The sequence below is a fragment of the Balaenoptera physalus genome, assembly GCF_965194825.1.
Source record: "Balaenoptera physalus genome assembly, chromosome: 8".
Classification (NCBI taxonomy): Eukaryota; Metazoa; Chordata; class Mammalia; order Artiodactyla; family Balaenopteridae; genus Balaenoptera; species Balaenoptera physalus.
This window is the reverse complement of record NC_138887.1, coordinates 109,361,021-109,380,964: the sequence shown is the minus strand read 5'-3', so window position 1 is coordinate 109,380,964 and position 19,944 is coordinate 109,361,021. Positions and strand designations below refer to the sequence as shown.

Here is a 19,944-nt window from a genome sequence, read left to right as displayed (position 1 = left end):
CAGGCCTCCACCAAGGGTATGGTCAGTTTCTGCAGTGTAGAGCGTGCTCTCAGCCCCGCGGTGGAGACGACAGAAGGGTGTGATGTGGTCCCACCCAGGAAACCTGGCCATCTGATTTGAGAGGCAGGGTGCATTCCTGTTCAAATCCCATGGCTAAAATAAAGTTATATAAGATATCATAGTAGAAATTTCTTAAAAGCCTACCCTGAAGTCCTTACCTTTTTTTTTTTTTTTTTAATTAGAAAGACAATGAGCAAGCTTCAAACATCGACTCTTCCTACCTGGAGTCTCTTTTTCTATCCTGTCCCAGGGGAATTGTGCCATTTCAGGCGGGTTCACAAAACTACGAGCTGAGTTTCCAAGGTAAGTCTTTGTTTGGCAACGGTGCCTGTTGCCGGAATCCGGCCTGTGGTGTCCGCGTGGGAGTGGGAATGGAGTAGCCCGGCGTGCTGCGCGCAGGACCAGGGTTCTTTTTAGCAAGGCAGGCAGTTCAGTGGGTGGGAGCCAGTGGCGGTCAGAAGACCTGTCCTCTGGAGCCTCGGCTCTGACGCAGAGTAGCTGGGGAGCATACCGAACTCCCTGTAAAATGGGGGCATTGGATTACGTGGTCTCTGCGGGTACTTCCGGCTCTGCCATTCTTTTTTTTTTTTTTTTTTTAAGAGAGTGGTTGCTTGAGGATAAACAGCTAGTTTTTTTTTTTTTTTTTTAATTAATTAATTAATTAATTAATGGCTGTGTTGGGTCTTCGTTTCTGTGCGAGGGCTTTCTCTAGTTGTGGCAAGCGGGGGCCGCTCTTCATCGCGGTGTGCGGGCCTCTCACTATCGCAGCCTCTCTTGTTGCGGAGCACAGGCTCCAGACGCGCAGGCTCAGTAGTTGTGGCTCACGGGCCCAGCTGTTCTGCAGCATGTGGGATCTTCCCAGACCAGGGCTCGAACCCGCGTCCCCTGCATTGGCAGGCAGACTCTCAACCACTGCGCCACCAGGGAAGCCCCGGCTCTGCCATTCTTAATTTCTGATTCTAGGTGGGCTGCTTCCCAGACTGAGGCAGAATTTTCAGGTGCTGATGACTGCAGTAGAGACCTTGGGCCTGTGGGTGCCTTCTGAATTTTATTTTATTTTATTCATTTATTTGTTTATTTTTAAATTTATTTATTTTATTGTATTTATTTTTGGCTGTGTTGGGTCTCCGTTGCTGCACGCGGGCTTTCTCTAGTTGCGGTGAGCGGGGGCTACACTTCGTTGCGGTGCGCGGGCTTCTCATTGCGGTGGCTTCTCTTGTTGCGGAGCACGGGCCCTAGGCGCGTGGGCTTCAGTAGTTGTGGCACACGGACTCACTTGGGATCTTCGCAGACCAGGGCTTGAACCCGTGTCCCCTGCACTGGCAGGCGGATTCTTAACCACTGGGCCACCAGGGAAGCCCCCCTTCTGAATTTTAGAACCTTGCTGTTCCTTTTAGGCTTCATCATCTGGGTCAATGGTTTTATCCATCACCTTTTCTAAAGACTTTGCCTTCCACCATGTTTATTTGAGCCTCCATAGAAAGATTTTCTGGTTACCTTCTACCCGTCTGTCTGTTGTATTTAGTAAGCAACTAGGGCAGAAACTGCTATCCCTCTGAATGTACTGTCCCATCGGCTGCATCCATGGGACACCCCCTGCGTGTGGTCAGATACTTGCCTTTTCAGGACCCAGCCCTGTAGGTGCTTTGAAAGAGGTAAAGGAGATTTTGTCAGGTCCTTGACATTCCCAGGTGGTACCTGAGATTTGGGTCCTGTACCAATTATGGTGTGTTAAGTCATATAGCTTTGAAGGGCCATTATACCAACTTCTGTGGAAAGCAACCTGGCAACACATATTAAGAGATATTAAAATATGCTTGCTTTTTTATTCCCTCAGGAATCTTTCTAAGGAAATAATTCACAAGGAAAAAATAAGCTATAGGCATAAAGGTCTCTGTTAAAGCCTTACTTATAGTACTAAAGTAGAGGAATAGCCTGTGTACCAGTAGGGTAGTGACTGAACACATTAAGGTATTAAATTTCAGTGGAGTATTGGGTGGTTGTTAAAAATTATGATTATGAAAACTGTGCAGTAAAAGCAAAATTTGATATTGTTAAATGAAGAAGACAGACCCCCAAGTTTGTATTTCTGTACTTTTCGGTTTTTATGTTATATTTAAAACAGAAATGAATTTTTAAAAATTTAACGTGCACGATAAGTGCAGCAATGTATGCACGTGGACCAAGACTAGAAGGCAATAGAGAAAAATAAAAATCTCTTCTGGGGCTTCCCTGGTGGCGCAGTGGTTGAAAGTCTGCCTGCTAATGCGGGGGACACGGGTTCGAGCCCTGGTCTGGGAGGATCCTACATGCCGCGGAGCAGCTGGGCCCGTGAGCCACAACTGCTGAGCCTGCGCGTCTGGAGCCTGTGCTCCGCAACAAGAGAGGCCGCGAGAGTGAGAGGTCCGCGCACCGCGATGAAGACTGGCCCCCGCTTGCCACAACTAGAGAAAGCCCTCGCACAGAAACGAAGACCCAACACATCAAAAAAAAAAAAAAAAAAAAATCTCCTCTGTTGGGGTCAAATTAAAAATGGGCTTAAATTAAAAAAAAATTTTTTGGTGGTATTCCCTGTGGTGAAATATGGTGGAGAGATGAGAACCAATATACCTTGCTGCTGAATGTGGAGCAATTTTAGCCCCATAATTTTGTTCACTTGGTTCATAGAAACCAGCTCAGAGAAGTTGGCAGTGTTCCAGACTATTTTCTTTCTATTTCTTATTTGCTCTTACTCATTAAACTAGTATTAGAGTGTCAGTTGTGTGCTAGGCCCTGTTCTGGATGCTGGCAAACCAGGCAACTTCAGAAAATAATTACAGCTATGGGGAAAGTGAAGCAATGTGATGAAGCAGAAAGAGAATGGAGGAATCATGGGAGGGAGCCTGCTTTTATCGGAGGAGGAAACTTTGGAAGGGAGGGGGCAGCCCATGCACATGGGAAGGAGGTGTGTAAGAGATGAGAGCAGACGTTGAAACTTAAATATTTTATGAGCTGGAAACCTCGAGAAGGTTTTGAGCAGAGCTGTGGCATGATCTGATTTGCTCTTTCTGTCGTTGTTTGTTTGTTTTGTTGATGTTGATGTAAAACTATACTGAGGCATAATTGCTGCAATAAGATGCATCCATTTTAAGTGTGCAGTTGGGTGGGTGCTGACAAGTGCGTGCAAATACTATTCTAATCAAGATCTAGAATGCTCCCATCAATCCAAAAAGTTTCCTCATGCCTCTTTGCAATCGGTCTCTCCTCTGCAACCAATTTACTTTGTGTCACTATAGATTAGTTTTATCTGTTCTAGAATTCCATACATAGAACCTTGTAGTGTGTACTCTGCATATGGCTGACTTCTCTCACTCAGAATACTGTTTTTCACTCATCTATGTTGTTGCATATAGAGTAGTCGTTCCCTTTTCATTGCTGAGTAATATTCCATTGTAAGGATATACCATGGGGCTTCCCTGGTGGTGCAGTGGTTAAGAATCTGCCTGCCAATGCAGGGGACACAGGTTCGAGCCCTGGTCCGGGAAGATCCCACATGCTGCAGAGCAACTAAACCCCTGCGCCACAACTACTGAGCCTGTGCTGTAGAGCCCGCGAGCCACAACTACTGAAGCCCGCGTGCCTAGAGTCTGTGCTCCACAACAAAAGAAGCCACCACAATGAGAAGCCTGCGCACCGCAACCAAGAGTAGCCCCTGTTCACCACAACTAGAGAAAGCCCTTGCTCAGCAACAAAGACCCAACACAGCCAAAAAAATAAAAATAAATAAAATAAATTTTTTTTAAAAAATAGATATACCATGGTTTGTTTACCCATTAACCTGTTGATGGGTATTTGGGTTGTTTTCACTTTTTGGCTATTGTAATAATGCTACTAGGAACATTCAAACGCAAGTTCTCGTGTGGATGTAGCTTTTCATTTCTCTTGGGTAAATACTAAGGAGTGGGATTGTTGGATTGCATAGGCAGTGCATGTTTAACTTTATAAGAAACTACCAAATTGTTTTCTAAAGTGGTTGCACCATTTTATACTTTCACTAGCAATGTACGATGATTTACTTTTTAAAGAGCTCATGCTGGCTGCAGCTTAGACTTAGGTGTACAACATGCATGAATTGAAAATGACATTTCACATTTGAGGTAGGAAAAAACTTCTAAGATATAGCTACCACATTCCAACCCATAATCATTGATGCCTGTCATGGGTGACGTCTTGTAATCTGGCTGCCCTAGCTCTCTTTACCACCTGACTTTGATTTAAAGATTAGATTAATTCAGGAATGCTCATTTACCTCTGTGTTTTCTGGGTCTTATACTAAGGGCAGTGAAGAATACAAGTTTTTATCATGAGTAATTTCCATCCAAAAGGATTTTCTCGATTCGTACACGTACAGTTGAGTCATGAATATTTGCTGTGTTACTAGCCTCTGAAAAATAACAATAAATCATTTCCTAGGACTGATTCTTGATTTGTGTTTTCTTTTTTCTGTCTAAAGGGATGATTCAGACAAACATAGCTTCCAAGACCCAAAAGGATATCGTCAGAAGGCCGACATTTGTGTCTTACTGGGATGTGGAGCAGGTGAAGCGCGGACAAGAGTGAGTGTCTTGCACGTTGCTTGCTGGCACACGTTTGACGTGTTCACACACTGATCTTATTGAGTCACTCCTGAATCTGGACCCTGTTTTCTGAAATGTTCCTGCTCACATAACACTGCAATTTCCTTTTGCTTTAACAGTGAGTGAGGTACTTGCTAAGCGGTACAGCGTGACTGAAAGAATTCTAGAGCAGGAAGTCTGTCTTTCCCTCCAATTCCCGGGGGACTTTGGGCAGCTCTCTTACTCTGGGAGCAGCTTCTTCAGCTGTGAACGGCTGGTTGTTCCTAGGAAAGAATCAAATGCACAATTAACTGAGTTTTTGCTTTGCTGTGGCTTCTTCTGGGTATCTCTAGTCTTGTTGAGTGGATTTATAGGGGGTGGGAGGCTGAGAAAGAAATGGAGAGAAAAAAGGGATGTGGTAGCTGCCTGAGTAAAGGCTTTGGGGAAAGATAAAGTTGATGAAAGGGGATTTGAAAAGGAAATTTTGCTGTGGGGCTTCAGGGTGACTCCTCTGTCTGCTCATGAAACTCAGTCAAACCTACATTGCTCATGAACATTTTTGGAGTTGGATTTTTTTTCCCTGGGTGATGAGTGATTATGTAAAACAGACGTCAAGGCCGGTGTGAAGTCGGTGTTCTAATTAGGTCCTTTTGGTTGTAAGAATGAAGGTATTCCATGGAAACGGGAAGTTACTAAAGGGATAAACGTGGTGTAGTAGGGAAAACAACGTTTTACAAGAAGCCAAGGCTGGGGACCTGAGCTCTCTGCGGGCCTTAGGACCGGGAGTTGGGTCCAGTACTGCTTTAGGACCTGAGCAGCCTGAGGTCACAGATCTTTGCCTGTGACCAGGTTAACGGCCGGACTCTGGAGCTACATGTCTAGGCTCAGATTCTGCCTGCTGCTTATTAGTTGTGTGGATTTGGACAAACTAATCACTCTGCATCCCCCCATCTGTAACATGGGCTTGATCCTAGTACATTTGTCAAGTAAATCTTAGCTGCTTTTCTTCTTATTCTTATTCCCCTGCTAAGAGACTCAGCAACCTTATCTGTATCTATGTGCATATCTGTCTTTATATCTCCTAAGACTTTTCTCTGGCTAGTGCTTGACAATTTTAACCTCATTATTCCAATCTTTATATCCCTTCAGCTGTACCTTCTGCCGCTACTACCCAATTTTCTCTGAATTTCTTAATTCAAACTCCCAAGAATTAGAATTGGATCAGCCTAGCCAGCTAAGGTTCCCTCCAGTTCTTTTAACATTCAAATGGATAAAGTAAAAATATCGCAGGGTTGAGAGGCGTCGAGTACACTCCCACCTGTCTCCCCTAGCATAACCTTCCACCTCTTCCGTCCCCTCCACAAATATCAGCTCCTCAAAGCTCTTGAGATATTCTGTATGATGAATGGTACACAGTGATACTAAACAGTCAGCTAAGTGAGTGAGTGAATAAAATGAATTGAGGAAACTGTTCATGGGCGGTTGTGGAGAGAACCAGCTTGAATCCTGCTGTCATGAGCCCAGAGGGGACACACTGCTTTAGGACAGACTAAGGGCTGTGAGTATTATTCTGAACAGCCCGAAGAGAAATGAACTATAGCGTTGTTGATGAGCTCCTTACAACGTATCAATTGAATTTGTTCTGCACTATACTGGTATAGTATGGAAATCGGAGCTTAAAATATAAATTGGGGCCAATTTCTTTCATTCCAAAAGAATCTTCATTTTACAGAAGGGGGTCTTTAAAGAGTTTTTTTCCTTAAAGCATTTTTAAAAATTTAATTTTCTCATTATGGAAAATTTCAAACTTAAAATTGTACAATAAACCCCTATGTATTGTACATGTTAGTAGAGAACACCCACGTGTATGGTTACTCTGAAATACAGTTCATCCAGGAAAGGCAGGATTCTTTTCCCTATACCCATATTTTAGTGTTTATCACTTGACAAAGAAGCTGTAAGACAAACTTACTTAATGCTAACACATTAGGACCTTTGAAGGTTAAGCAGAAATGTAAAAAAGAGTCAAGGCTTTTACATTTTAAATCAATGGGAAAATAACAATTTACCAAATTATGAATGATTACCACCTTTTTTAAAAGCATGATTACTGATATGTGTGTACCAGGAATATGCAGGGATGTAGTCCAAAGAAGATACAAAGGGGAAGTTTTCTGAGGAACCTCACCTTAGTTGAAGTTAAGCACAGAAAGTGATTTGGGCACATGAAACAGGGAACCAGGTGAATTTCTTTCTCTGGCTTGTTTGCAGCCATCAGCAGGTGAGGACCCAACCAGAGCCTTTCATCTCGATATTTCTTCCTCAACGGAACACATGCGTCTCATCCTCGAATGGCTATGAGGTACTTGGTTTTTACTTTTTAGTGGGTGAATTGTTTAAAGATGGGACAAAGTACTTTGCTATAAATGTGTGTATTTGAATGAATGAATGAGTGAAGGAGTGAGTGAATCGCTTCTGCAAAACCCTTGAATCAAGATTCAAAGGCTGACATCTAAATGGTGATTGTGTCATGTGCAACTTTCCCAGAGAACAAGTCTACAGGGCACGTCACTGTTTCCAGAGTCCAGGCACACACGATCTCCTTGGGATAGATCCTCACAACAAACTTGTAAAATAGATACTCGATTCCCTACCTTACAGACGAGAAAACTGGAACTCACAGTAAGAGCGACTTGTCATTAGTTGGAGTTAAAAAGCAAGTTTCTGTGGGAGTTGAGGTGTGCCTTACCTCATCACCTCGCCTGGTTGGGGCGAGACTCTTCCTGGATCATTTAGCCTCCACATCAGACTCCAGCTTTGGGTGCAGGCAGCTCTGCTTGGTCTCCGTGGGTACCTCCAATGCCTCTGCCCCCGCACTGGCTTTAGGCAGGGAACTCACCAGGTCATTGGACTAAGTCACACACCTGGGGATGGGGTGGGGACGCTCCGTTTGCCTTCAGGCATAATGCTCTGTTAGCCTGAAGTCAGACTGAACAGACGGCCTCCATGCCGTCTAGTGCATCACTGGAATGAACTGCCAGATGTGGAAACCCTAAGCCAGCTTACCCCATCTGCTGTCAGAGGCCTGGCAAGGATACTCCATGACACAGGGAGCCACACATATGGACATATCATGCCTTAAATGTTTCCTGTTTCACACGCATATATTTTAAAATTTTTTTTAGTTGTTTGAGATCAATACTGACTCTCTGGAATATGTCAAAGTGAGTGAGCGTTTTAAAGCTTCCATGAAAAATTTCAAGATTGAAAAGATAAGGAAGATCCGGAACGCAAAGCTCTTGAAGGCTTTTGAAAGGTTGGTGGCCACATTATCAGGTTTCTTGACATAAAGTTTGAAAGGATTAGTGAAGATCTATCTTTTAAGATTTATATTCACTGGTTCATTTTAGTAGTCAACAGTTTCTTCAGTCTCTAGTTGTGTTTTCATTGTGTCCACTCAAGCTTCTCTCTTTCAGCTTTAGCTTTACAATTAAATGCTTTCATGTGTCTATCATTTAAAAGTTTTCATATATTTATTTTTTACAGCTGTTGCCTTAATGTTAGTAGCTCCATTCTGAAAGCTAGCAGAATAAAATTTTAAGATGATTAGACTTTAGTTGGGATTAATGTTATTAACTGGAGTGGATGAGGAATGTTCCTGGTACTAAGTCTCACATTTCCTCTATTAGGAAGAAAAAGGAGATGAAGAGAGACGAGCAAATCCTATTTTGTGCAATGAGACGCACCCAAGTAGAGTCTATCTGTGCGAATAATTTTGACTGGGTCTTACATGGAATTCGTGACACCAAATATGGAAAAGGTTTGTATGGGATAGAGAAGCCGAACTAGTAGAACCATCACTCAGGCTCTACACATGCTCCTATTATGAGGTATATGTAATTATTTTGTATTAACCAGGACATCCAGGCTTTTACAGTCATGTAGAGAAAATAAGCTCATGTTAACCTGAAATGTCCAAATTAGAGTGGGAAATTGCCGTGGGACTTGATTACTGCACCTTAGCCCTGCTTCCCTCCTGTCTTTTGTGTTTTGCGGGAAGGGCAGGGCCAGGAAACCAAGGCATCTCATACATCTTGCAAGGTACTCCTCCTTGTTGATGACTTTGTCTACCATTGCTACTCAGTTCCAGCCATGGCTCTTCCTGACCTATGCACATCCTATTGCCACTGCTAGGTTCTAATCAAAGATGGGAGATGAGGCCTCTCCCATCTCAGGCCACACTGGTGGTTACACAAAATCTTTTCAGTGCTTTCTTTTTGTTCCTAAATTCCTTCATGCAACTCAAAAACCAAAAACCCAAAACCCAACCAAACAAAAACCAAGGAATCACTCATCTTTTTTTCTTTCTTTAAAAAAATTTTTTTTGGCTGCGTTGGGTCTTTGTTGCTGCGCGCGGGCTTTCTCTAGTTGCAGCGAGCAGGGGCTACTCTTTGTTGTGGTGCGTGGGCTTCTCATTGTGGTGGCTTCTCTTGTTACGGAGCACGGGTTCTAGGCACGCGGGCTTCAGTGGTGGCAGCATGTGAGCTCAGTAGTTGTGGCTCGCAGGCCTACTTGCTCCGCGGCATGTGGGATCTTCCTGGACCAGGGATCGAACCCGTGTTGCCTGCACTGGCAGGCAGATTCTTAACCATTGCGCCACCAGGCAAGTCCAAGAATCACTCATCTTAAGGGAACAAGTAATAGTTTATCACATTTTCAAAGGGGGCTCAACTCATATACCTAAGATTAAATTCAACGCCCCCCCCCCCACAAAAAAAGCAAGAAGCCAATCAGTCAGTGAACAAATATTTTTGAGTGCCTTCTATGTGCTACATGCTGGGGACACAGTGGCGAACAAATTAGACATGCTCCCACCCCCCGCCCCCATTATTTCACATAATTTAATGATTGCAAATGTTCAGCTGCTGTAGATGAAAAGAACAGGCCCTGTGGACACCTGATCTGGTTGGAGAGGTATTCCTAAGAACAGGTGGGGTTCACCAGCCTCAAAGAGTCAGGAATAATTGGTCCAGGACATGGCCACGCAATAGACTTGACCCCAGGGCATGGGAAGCTAATGAAGGGTTTTAAGCTGGGGAATGACTAGATGAGCATTTCTTAAGTTTCTTAAGTTTAAACACATCACTAAAACCTACCGAGAAATGTTTGGAGAAAGCGGAGTAAACATCTTGAGTGAAATATAACATGTGTGACATTTAAACCCATCAGTTTCTCATGAGTCTCTTATGTCAGAAGTCAAACAAATATTTCTCCTACAAAATGGAAATACGGTGTATACATATATATATATATATATATATATATATATATATATATATACACACACATACATGTTCCCAGGTCTTGGCCATAACTGGCTCTGATAGAGACATTCTTGGATGCTTAGTCTGTTTCTCCTCTTTTATGAACAGAAGAGTGCTGAAACGCTCTGAAATGTATTTGGATGGCTTGACAGTGTTACTCACTGGCTGTCATTCTTCCTTTAATTTGGTGAAAGGGGAGAGTTGTTCATGGCCAAGTATACGCCTTTGTGTAGCATGGACGCAAGAGGCGAGGATGGCGCCTGCAGTTCTCACGGATGTGCAGGGCATTCCTCAAGGAACTTTTCCCCATGCCACCCTCCCTTGTGAAGGTCAGGGAGGGATCCTGTTCCTTGGCCTGTCTCCTGTTACATGGAATTAGGAAGTGTTTTTGTTCTGTTTGTGTTTATTTTTAATGTTGGCTTTCCAGTCCTGTCTCCCATGATGCTGTTAATACGGTCTAGATAGACTGGTATGAACCACTGGGTCCATAATCTTAAAAAAATCAGGCAGTTATCTTAAAAGAGGCCAAGGGGCAGATCTCAAAGAGATGGCTACTCTCTGAGGGGAAAAAAAAGAACCCCTGTTGCACGCGTGAAACCCCTCTGGATAGGCTGTTGTCTGTGTAATTTATACATGACTATGTGTAAGAGGCGGTAAGACATGCCTGGAAGGATAGAAGGGCTCTGGGTTACATCTTGATAAACTGGAGTTGGAAACCAGGCATGTAACAGGACGTAGAGGAGAAGAGTTGAAGGCACGTGAGTAAGTGAGTTCCTACAGGCTGGAAGGTGGCCCAGAACTGATCAGACTGGATTGAGGAGAAGAACTGCAGCAGTTAGGTGAAAGCCACCCACCTTAACAGCAGAGGAGATTATAAAAACTCAGATTTGGATAAAAAGCAGAAGCAAAGTGAAATTAGAAAAAGAAGCACTTGTTTGGGGGGCGGCTAAGCAAGGAAGGACCTGTCCTGGTACCAACTGGATTCAAGACACTAGACGGGACATGTATAAGGTCAGGGAACATGTTTAGGATCCAGGGTGCAAGATTCTGCAACCCAGGTACCTCAAGATGCCAAATGGTTAGAAAGAAGGAAACAAAAATGTCAAGATAATCTGAGTGTCTATGTAGAAAACTCCAAAGAGTCTCCAGGGCATTGGAATGTTGGTGTTCTACCAGGGAGTGCGACACGCGCATTCCTCTGCTCCTGGACTCCCCTGTCATCTCTGACTTTTAGCCACTGACCACCCTCTGGGCCCAGACCCAAGGTCCCTGAAAGACTGAGTCAGAGCCAAGTTGGCCCTTTTTGACTCTCAACCGAGAGAGGGTTCCTTCTCCTGGTCTTATTCAGAGTTCTTTCTAGTTAACAAAGTCTGCCATTTTTTGCAATGTATTTCTAGATCCTATTTTGGTAATCAGAAGCTGACCATAATTCTTTCTCCTTATATACTCCTTCCAAGATTCTAATTCTCTTTGAGGCAAAGTATGTGTCTGGCTAAATGAAGGATAGTTGTGTATAAAGAATCGGAGGGAAAAAAGCATAATATTTTTGACAGTATTATCCCATTACATCAGTTATACTGAATGCATGAAAAAATGAATCAAAGTAGACTCTAGAAAATCAGCACATTGTGAAGTCTAAGTGTGATCTCTAGGACAAACAAAAGCTAGCTAGGCAAAAAAAAAAAGAAAGTCGAGAGAAGAGTGTTTACGAAGACGAGAGAGTGACAAAGGCCAGGGAGGCTGTGGACAGCACAGCACAGCCCACCTAAGGTGTGGTGAGAGTGACGAAAGATGAGGTTGTGGCCGTAGGTTGGGGTCAGATCCTGAAAGACCTTGCAAGCCATGCTAAAGGGATGATGGATTTTATCCTGAGGACAACTGCAAACCACCAATGGCTTTAGGAAAGAAATGACATGTCTCTGGCTACAGTGTGAAGAGAGGATGGGCAGGACCAGGATTGCAGGTGGAGAGAACAATTAGGAGGTTGTCTCAGGAGTCCCGGCCAGCAATGAGGGTGGCCTACAACCACGCAGTGGCAGGAGTGGGGAAGAGGATGCTGGGTTTCAAAGGATCTGTTCCTTGAAAGGGGTATTTGCAACAAGATGGAGTCCAGGTCTTAGGAGAGTGGGCTAAAAGGTTGGGTCTTTGGTTTGGATCATTTAAGCATATGTAGATTCCAGATTATATAAGCATGATTTAAAAACAACCGATGCTGTGCTCGCTTCAGCAGCACATATAGTAAAATTGGAACGATACAGAGAAGATGAGCATGGCGCCTGCTCAAGGATGACACGCAAATTCGTGAAGCGTTCCATAAAAAAAGAAAAGAAAAAAAAAGGAGAAAAAAAAAACTGATGCTTTCTTTTAAAATCATTTATTTAGGGTGATGGTTACTCTTTTCTCAATGGAGAATGATAAAAATATCCTCCAAAGATCTATAATGCCTGTATAAAGAGTCATTCTTCATTCAGTTATCATTGATAAACAAAAATAATCATATTAGCGCTCAGACTTTCTTAGAAGATAGAAAAAATTTAATTGAACAACTGTAAAAAAAAACTCAGTGCCATTAAGACATATGTACAGCTACCCCTGAATGTCGAAAATATGTTTTATGGTTAATTCCAATTGCTTTAAGTCAAATCTGTTTTTACCAGTAATTCTATACTATTTACTTTACACCTTTTACATGCATAACTGGAATTCACTTATCTGTAAATGTTAGCCTTCTGGAATGTCACTCAGGGTCTGAAAGAGTGAACAACTGTATAAGTAGCCCATGTTGTCATAAAATTCCTGTACCAAAGATCATGTATGTTTATCCTTGGGAGCTCCTCAGAATCCATTTAGTCTTATGCCAATAACAGTGTTTTTTTTCTCAGCCCAGCAAGTGTGTGGAGTAGGAATAAAGAGATACTAGAGGCAGGCAGCAAGAAGAAAGTTAATAGCTTTTAAGTGGAGAAGGAGGAAAAATGATCTGCAAGGCAAAAACACAATTTTTTTTTTCTCATGATGGAGTCATTAGTATAGGAGAACACAGCTCTATCCACCTTAGTAACTCAACAGGGCATCCCTCTGTTATAACACCATATGTCAGAATTAATATCTGCATCTGAGGTATTAGTAAAATAAAGGGTAAAATGAGTTTGTTCTATTTTTTGAAAATCAGAGAGGTGTGTATGCTTTAGAAAGATTTCATTCCAAAACAGCTTGAATTGTTTAGAAGTTCTAGAAATTGACATACGAGGAATTGCTCTTTGTAGACACTTAAGAAATGAAGTATGACTGTCCTGTGATGAAAAGAGATGGGTAGTGCATACAGAATATGTAGTGGGGGTCCATCACAGTGAGAAATAACACAAATAAAGAGGGCATAGCCTCTAGTCCTAGTTTGCTTGCGGAGGCTATAACAGAGCAGTACAGAATGCAGCTGAAGGAGCGTCTTTGGCACAGAGAGGAGTGGGTGGCACAAGAGAAATATGGTGGGTTGACTTTTGTTTGTATACCTGGTCATTTTCCAAGTACCTATTGGCTCACTTCATAAGACTGTAAAAAGATCTTGAGGGACCTACTAGTTCTTGAATTTAAGCTTGTTTTGGTCACACATCAGTAAGAAAAAGACAGTACAACAGGAAAAAAAAAAGATGAAAAAGCAGTTCAGAGAAAAAAAAGATGAAAAAGCAGTTCATATATTGGCATATATGAAATATGCCAATAAGCATATGAAAAGATGCTCAATATACTAGTATTCAGAAAATGCATATTAAAATCAGATCTTTTTGCCCAGTGTTATTGACAAAAATTAAAAGGATAGATAATATCCAGCGTTGGCAAGGATGTGGAGAAACATGATTTTATTATTGGTGGTAACATTTTTAGATCACTTTTAGAGGGCAATTTGTGATATCAAACTTTAATATGCTCGTATCCTATGACTCAGCCACTATAGTTTTGCAGTCTGTTCTACAGAAATATTTATATGCATTCTCAAAGATATATTTACTAGGCTATTTTAGCATTTATTTAGAAGTGTTACTGGTAATAGACAAAAAAAAGTGAAACCAACCTACATTTTCATCAGTTAATTTCAGGAGTAATTAAATTAAATTATGATGCATTCTTACAGTGGAATCCTATACAGCCATTAAAAAGAATGAGTTGGGGTTAGATGTACTGACATAGCAAGATTTCTTGGACCAAAGTGGGAAAAAAAGCTGTAGAACAGGGCTTCCCTGGTGGTGCAGTGGTTGAGAGTCTGCCTGCCAATGCAGGGGACGCGGGTTCGAGCCCTGGTCTGGGAAGATCCCACATGCCGCGGAGCAACTAGGCCCGTGAGCCACAATTACTGAGCCTGCGCGTCTGGAGCCTGTGCTCCGCAACAAGAGAGGCCACGATAGTGAGAGGCCTGCGCACCGCGATGAAGAGTGGTCCCCACTTGCCGCAACTAGAGAAGGCCCTCGCACGGAAACGAAGACCCAACACAGCCATAAATAAATAATAAATAAATAAATAAATAAAAATTAAAAAAAAAAAAAAATCTGTAGAACAGTTCATATAGCATGATCCCATTTAGGAACAAGTAAACATAAAACGTATCAGAGTTTATGTACATATATGTATGTAAATACATAGAAACAAGTGTGAGAGTATTCCCACCAGGCCATTAACTGTGTTTGGGAAGGAGAGTGGGACTGTAAATGGTAGGGCAGTATAGCCAGACTTTTATTTTTTAATTCTAAATATAGCTGAACATCATTTACCCAGAATGGCCTGTATCTGACTTATTCAGGATAAGCAATATTTCTGGAATTCAGACATCTTAATTATGAAAAAAAAATCAATAGTAACACCAAGCAAAATAAAAGAAAAATGTATTAAACATGTGTCATCATAAATACAGCAAATTCATTTTACTTATTAATTTTTGCATAGAAGATCAGAATTTGCAATATATACTCTTTTCCTTTAAAGGGCAGAAAAACATTGGGCAATAGTAAAAATAAAAACAGGAAATTTTAATTTGTCAGGAAATGGTTGTTGGTCTTCTGAGTTTGGAAACATCAGTGATTATCAGAGGTTGTTTTAGAATTGAGGACGATGGATCAACTGTCTGACGAGCTCTGCCAGGGTCAATTGTTTGCTCGTGCTACGTCTCGTCTCCCTTTCCCGTTTTCCAGAACCTTCCCATAGTAGTAAATGACTTTTCCTCCTTAGAATGTACACAATATAAAATGGCCTCTGTTGGAGTATCTTTGGTTTATCAGTTACAATTCAACTTGCCTTGCATGAATTGGGCCACTGTGATATCAGCAGTTGCTCATTGTATCCGTTGGCTTAACACCATACCTGTGAATCCTGCAGAGTAGCAAATGTTTCTGTTATTTCAGTAGGGTTATACACTCTATTCAAGTTTACTTGCATAATGAACTTTTTTTTTTTTAAGTACAAAGGAAAGTTATAAGTCTCAGTAAGGTATTGCTGACATATGCTTGGTCAATGCCTATCATGTGATTATGTGTAAATAATCTTATAAACTATATACCTTCTATTATAATAATTCTTAAGCTTTTTCTTTTTCTGATTCTTTCTAGGAAATTACTTCACAAAAGATGCCATCAATTCCCATAAAAATTGCCTGTGTGATCCCAAAAACATCGTTATGTTTGTAGCCCGAGTCCTGGTTGGAGATTTTATTGAAGGACATACGGCTTACGTGAGCCCTCCTCTGCAGTATGACAGCTGTGTGGATACAAGGTTGAATCCCTCTGTTTTTGTCATCTTTCAGAAAGATCAGATTTACCCAGAATACGTGATTGAATATACCGAAACAGACAAAGCCTGCGTGATTAGTTAGAAATGATGGTTACAGCGTCATAAAGGATGCCATAACCATTCCGTTCACTTATAGAACCAGACTGCCCCAGATAATAGTTAAACTTACATTTCCTCTCCTATAAATGCCTTTGATCAGTGGTTCCCAAACTTTACTGCCCATTTGAATCATCTGGGAAGCTCTAAAAAAATTCCACTGTCCAGATTTCACCCCACTCCAACTAAATCACTTTTTCTGGGGATGAGAGCCAGGAAGAGGATTGAAATGTGTCATAAAGTTTGGGAATCACTGCCTTAGATGTAACTGGTAAAGACTCACTTCTAAAACTTATGTAATTGCAGCAAACTTTCTCTCCCAACTACTCTTTTAGTTTATTGCATGACATGGTTTCGTTTTGGTTAAATTGAAAGAAAATTAATTTGGGAAATTTGAGAGAAATCTAAAAATGCCTATTGAAATAAGGACATAAGACAGTACAAGCAAATCTTGGATGGAAGATTGTGAAAAGTTGGGGGAAAATTCTTAGGGATACACTGGGGGAAAAAATGTAAGGGCAATTTAAATGCTAGCACAGACATAACTGCAGTACTATACCTTTTCTTTGTGGTGAAACTGATTTGGGGGCATGCATTTCTTTATCTCTACGTTTATTTAGGGCACTCCATCCAGGTTGACTCTTTCTGAAATTCAATTAAAAAAGCTGCTAAGTGGGGCTCAGAGAGAAGCAACCCACTGGAGTTAACTGCCCATTTGGGCTCTATGAAATTATGGCAAAGTAGACGTTTATATTCTAACTAATGTGATTACAGAGAAGGCTTTTTTCAGGTCAGACTTTCATGAAGTGTTGGTTGGTATTTTGGGGGGACTGAGCTGCAGTAACCAGATTCACACAAGCACGACTGAGAAATCTGAGTGCTGTTGTAGTCGTTCGCTGTGGCAGTTGAGGCTCATCAAGAAATTAGGAGCAGGACCATCTGCTGAAGGATGGGCCCCTAAGGAGGTGAGATGAGTTTCCTAGTGAGACAGAATCAGAACGAAGAGAACAATGCCCCAAACAAGGCTCGCACCTGCTAGGGGCTTCTTTTTCTAAATATGACGGATTGTGTAGAATTGCAGCACAATCAGTTTTTAGAGCAGCTGAGGTGCCTGGACCAAGAGTTCCCTTTCTTATTATGAATCAGGGTTTTCCTTCCAGTTTTCCTTTTCAACATTGCATACGAGTCGCCAACATTTCCTGTTATAGTTCCCTCCAGCAGGTATGTTATAAAAATTAATTAGCATTAGAGTTGATTTTATATTAGAATTTAGATCAGTGCAGAGATCTCTACAGCTCCTTGGCTTTAAAGGGCTCCAAGAGTAACAAATGTATAAGATATGTTTTAGGGTAGGGTTATTTTTCGAGACACTTGCCGAAAGTATTTTCGTTCACTTATTTTTTTCATGGTAGCTTCTGTTTTGGAGTTTTCACTTCCTGATCTTGACCCTCACATTGTAGAGATGCTATTTATCCAACTCTATCCGGCTGCCCATTGGACATCTCTAGCTGGATCTTTCACAGGCATCTCTAATTCAGCATGTCCAAAATGGAGCTCTCCATCTGCCTCTCTCAAACAAATCAGTTTTTCCCCCCAGAAAAACATCTGCTCAAGCAGAAATCCAGAAGTCATCCTTTCTTTCCCTCCCCCTGCACATCTAAGCAGTTCCCATGTTTTCCTTTTTAAATATCTCTTTGTCGCCTTTTAAGTTGTTCTTTGCTTAGCAGCAAGAATTTAAAATTTTTTCTTTCAAAACACAAATCTGATCATGCCTTTAGAATAAAGTTCAAAATCATCATCATGGCTCCACATGCTCTCTCCCTTCCCTGTCCTCTCATTTATTTTCTTTCACGGTCACCCTGGCTTTCTTTCAGTTCTTCGGTGCCCCTTTTAACCTAGCTCGGTGGTTCTCACCCAGCACTCTTGCCTTTTTTTTTTTTTTTTTAATGACAATTACTTTGTAACATCCTCTTCATTATCTTCAAAAATGCAATTCAGTGGTAATATACTCTACCTATACACAATTTTAGAAGGAAATTAAAAATTAAATAAAATTAATATCAACATAAAAGGGAATGAAAGGTACATAACTTGGGCACGGCTATACTACAAGACCTCATTAAGTAGTCAGACGTTTACATCTACTTATAAAGAATAAATTTGAACTTAAAAGAGGGTAGGAGATCAGAAGCTATTCTGCATAAGAAGTATGGGAAAATAAAAAAGCAGGGATACGAGTGGACATTGGAATAAAAACTAGTGATACAGTAACTTATCTGCATATGATAATACTTATTTCTATAAGAGAAAGAACGAAACCACCTTAACTGAAATGAAGATACTATGCAAGGAAATCTAGGGACTTCCCTGGTGGTCCAGTGGTTAGGACTCTGTGCTTCCAATGCAGGGGGCAGTAGTTCGATCTCTGGTTTGGGAGCTAAGATCCCACATGCTGTGTGGTGCAGCCAAAAAAATTAAAAAATTAAAAGTTAAAAAAAATAAAAAATAAAATAAAATAAACTTTAAAAAAAGAGAAAATCTACAGATTGTCGAAATGGAGAAAATGAGGAAATAACTATATTCTTGCAGGCGAGCTGTAGGTCATACACGAATGTCTAGTGAGACATTCAAAATTCGTATAGCATGCAGAGTAATTACTTATTGTGAGGAGTTGTCCAATGTATTGCAATATATTCAGCATACTTGGCTCTCACATACTAAATGCCAGTAGCGCCCTCTCCCCCACTGCCATTACGGTGGCAACCACAAACCCTATCAGATCTATTCACCTTTTTCAGAGCAGACAGTTTGTAACATCCCCTTTGCTGTCCTGAGATGATGATTCAGATACTACAATCTACATGAATTTCTTAAGAAATCAATTTACTGCCCTAACTATTATAATGGAGAAACAGAAAGAAAGAAGTTTGTAATAAAGATAAAATGAATATCAATGTGTAAATGCTCCAGCATGACCACGCTATACATCATGAAATAGATATCTACTTCTACTTATAGTGAATAGGTTTGGATTTAAGAGTCGATCAGAGGCTATTTCCTGTAAAGAAGTACAGGAGAATGAAAGATTATTGGTATGGGTGACACCAGAATGAAAACCAGTATTAGGGTAAGTCATAACAGACTATATACCTTCTCTGTATGTGGTAAGGGAAAGAGCGAAGTTACGTTAATTGAAATAAGGATAATAGGACAAGACAAATTACAGATTGTCTAAGAGGAAAAAAGGAATTATATTCTCTCAGGCGAGCTGTAGGTCCTACATAAATGTCCAGCAGGACATTAGAAAGTCGTATAGGGTACCGAATAATTCTTTGTGTGGGACTAGCCCATACACTGCGGGGCATCTGTTTTCCCTAGCTACATCCACTCAATGCCAGTAAAAGTCCGCAATTATTGTGAAGCCAACAATCCATCAGTTTCCAAAATACCACAGTGAGAACCACTCACTTAGTTAACACCTAGCATCTTTAGATTAGCTTACTAACCTCCATAAGGAGTCCTTCTATAGATTAAACTGGATGCTTGCCTCCCGGATCTCTGGTTTTTAAAACACTTTGCGGCTTGCTTTGTTCATTTTAAGCATCTATCCAACCTGGAGTTGTCTGCTTTCCGCATTAGAATGTAAGCTCCATGAGAGCTGAGTCAACCTGTCTTGTTCACTGTGCCACCCCAGATACCTAGCTGACTGCTTGATATGCTGATACATTGGATAAATTTTGTTGAATAAAGTAAGCTCAACTTCTTATAATTCAGTAGTTGTATTTCTTCTTGTTCTTCTCCAAGCTCCATTTGAGATTATCTAATAAAAGGAAATAAATATTAATTTTGGCTCTGCTGCTTTTATTTGCTCTATTTCCAGGTATCTCCAAAAAGATAATCAATTGCAGACACCAGTGTATTCAATGGGGGATAGAGGATGTGTGTTGCCCCTTCCAGCTTCATCATTCCAGGACTCAATGACCAAGGAGCCTTTAGCACACTGCCAGGGGAAGGTGGGGTGGCTGTGAGCAGAAGCCTGCAGTTGGTTGCACATCTTTTGTCTAGGGGCTGAGACAGGGAGACGCTGGAAACTGCTG

At 41.3% G+C, this 19,944-nt stretch overlaps 1 protein-coding gene across 1 annotated transcript in view; it reads left to right on the top strand.

The window, feature by feature from the left end:
- ZC3HAV1 (zinc finger CCCH-type containing, antiviral 1) overlaps window positions 1-19,691 on the top strand; it is a 64,645-nt gene extending 44,954 nt beyond the window's left edge. Inside the window, exons 8-13 of the mRNA XM_082472920.1 lie at window positions 243-363; window positions 4,553-4,655; window positions 6,927-7,017; window positions 7,841-7,971; window positions 8,345-8,475; window positions 15,571-19,691. Coding sequence (XP_082329046.1) covers window positions 243-363; window positions 4,553-4,655; window positions 6,927-7,017; window positions 7,841-7,971; window positions 8,345-8,475; window positions 15,571-15,833 — 840 coding nt within the window. The 3' untranslated portion in view covers window positions 15,834-19,691. The remainder of the gene's footprint in view (window positions 1-242; window positions 364-4,552; window positions 4,656-6,926; window positions 7,018-7,840; window positions 7,972-8,344; window positions 8,476-15,570) is intronic.
- Window positions 19,692-19,944: the final 253 nt, after the last annotated feature.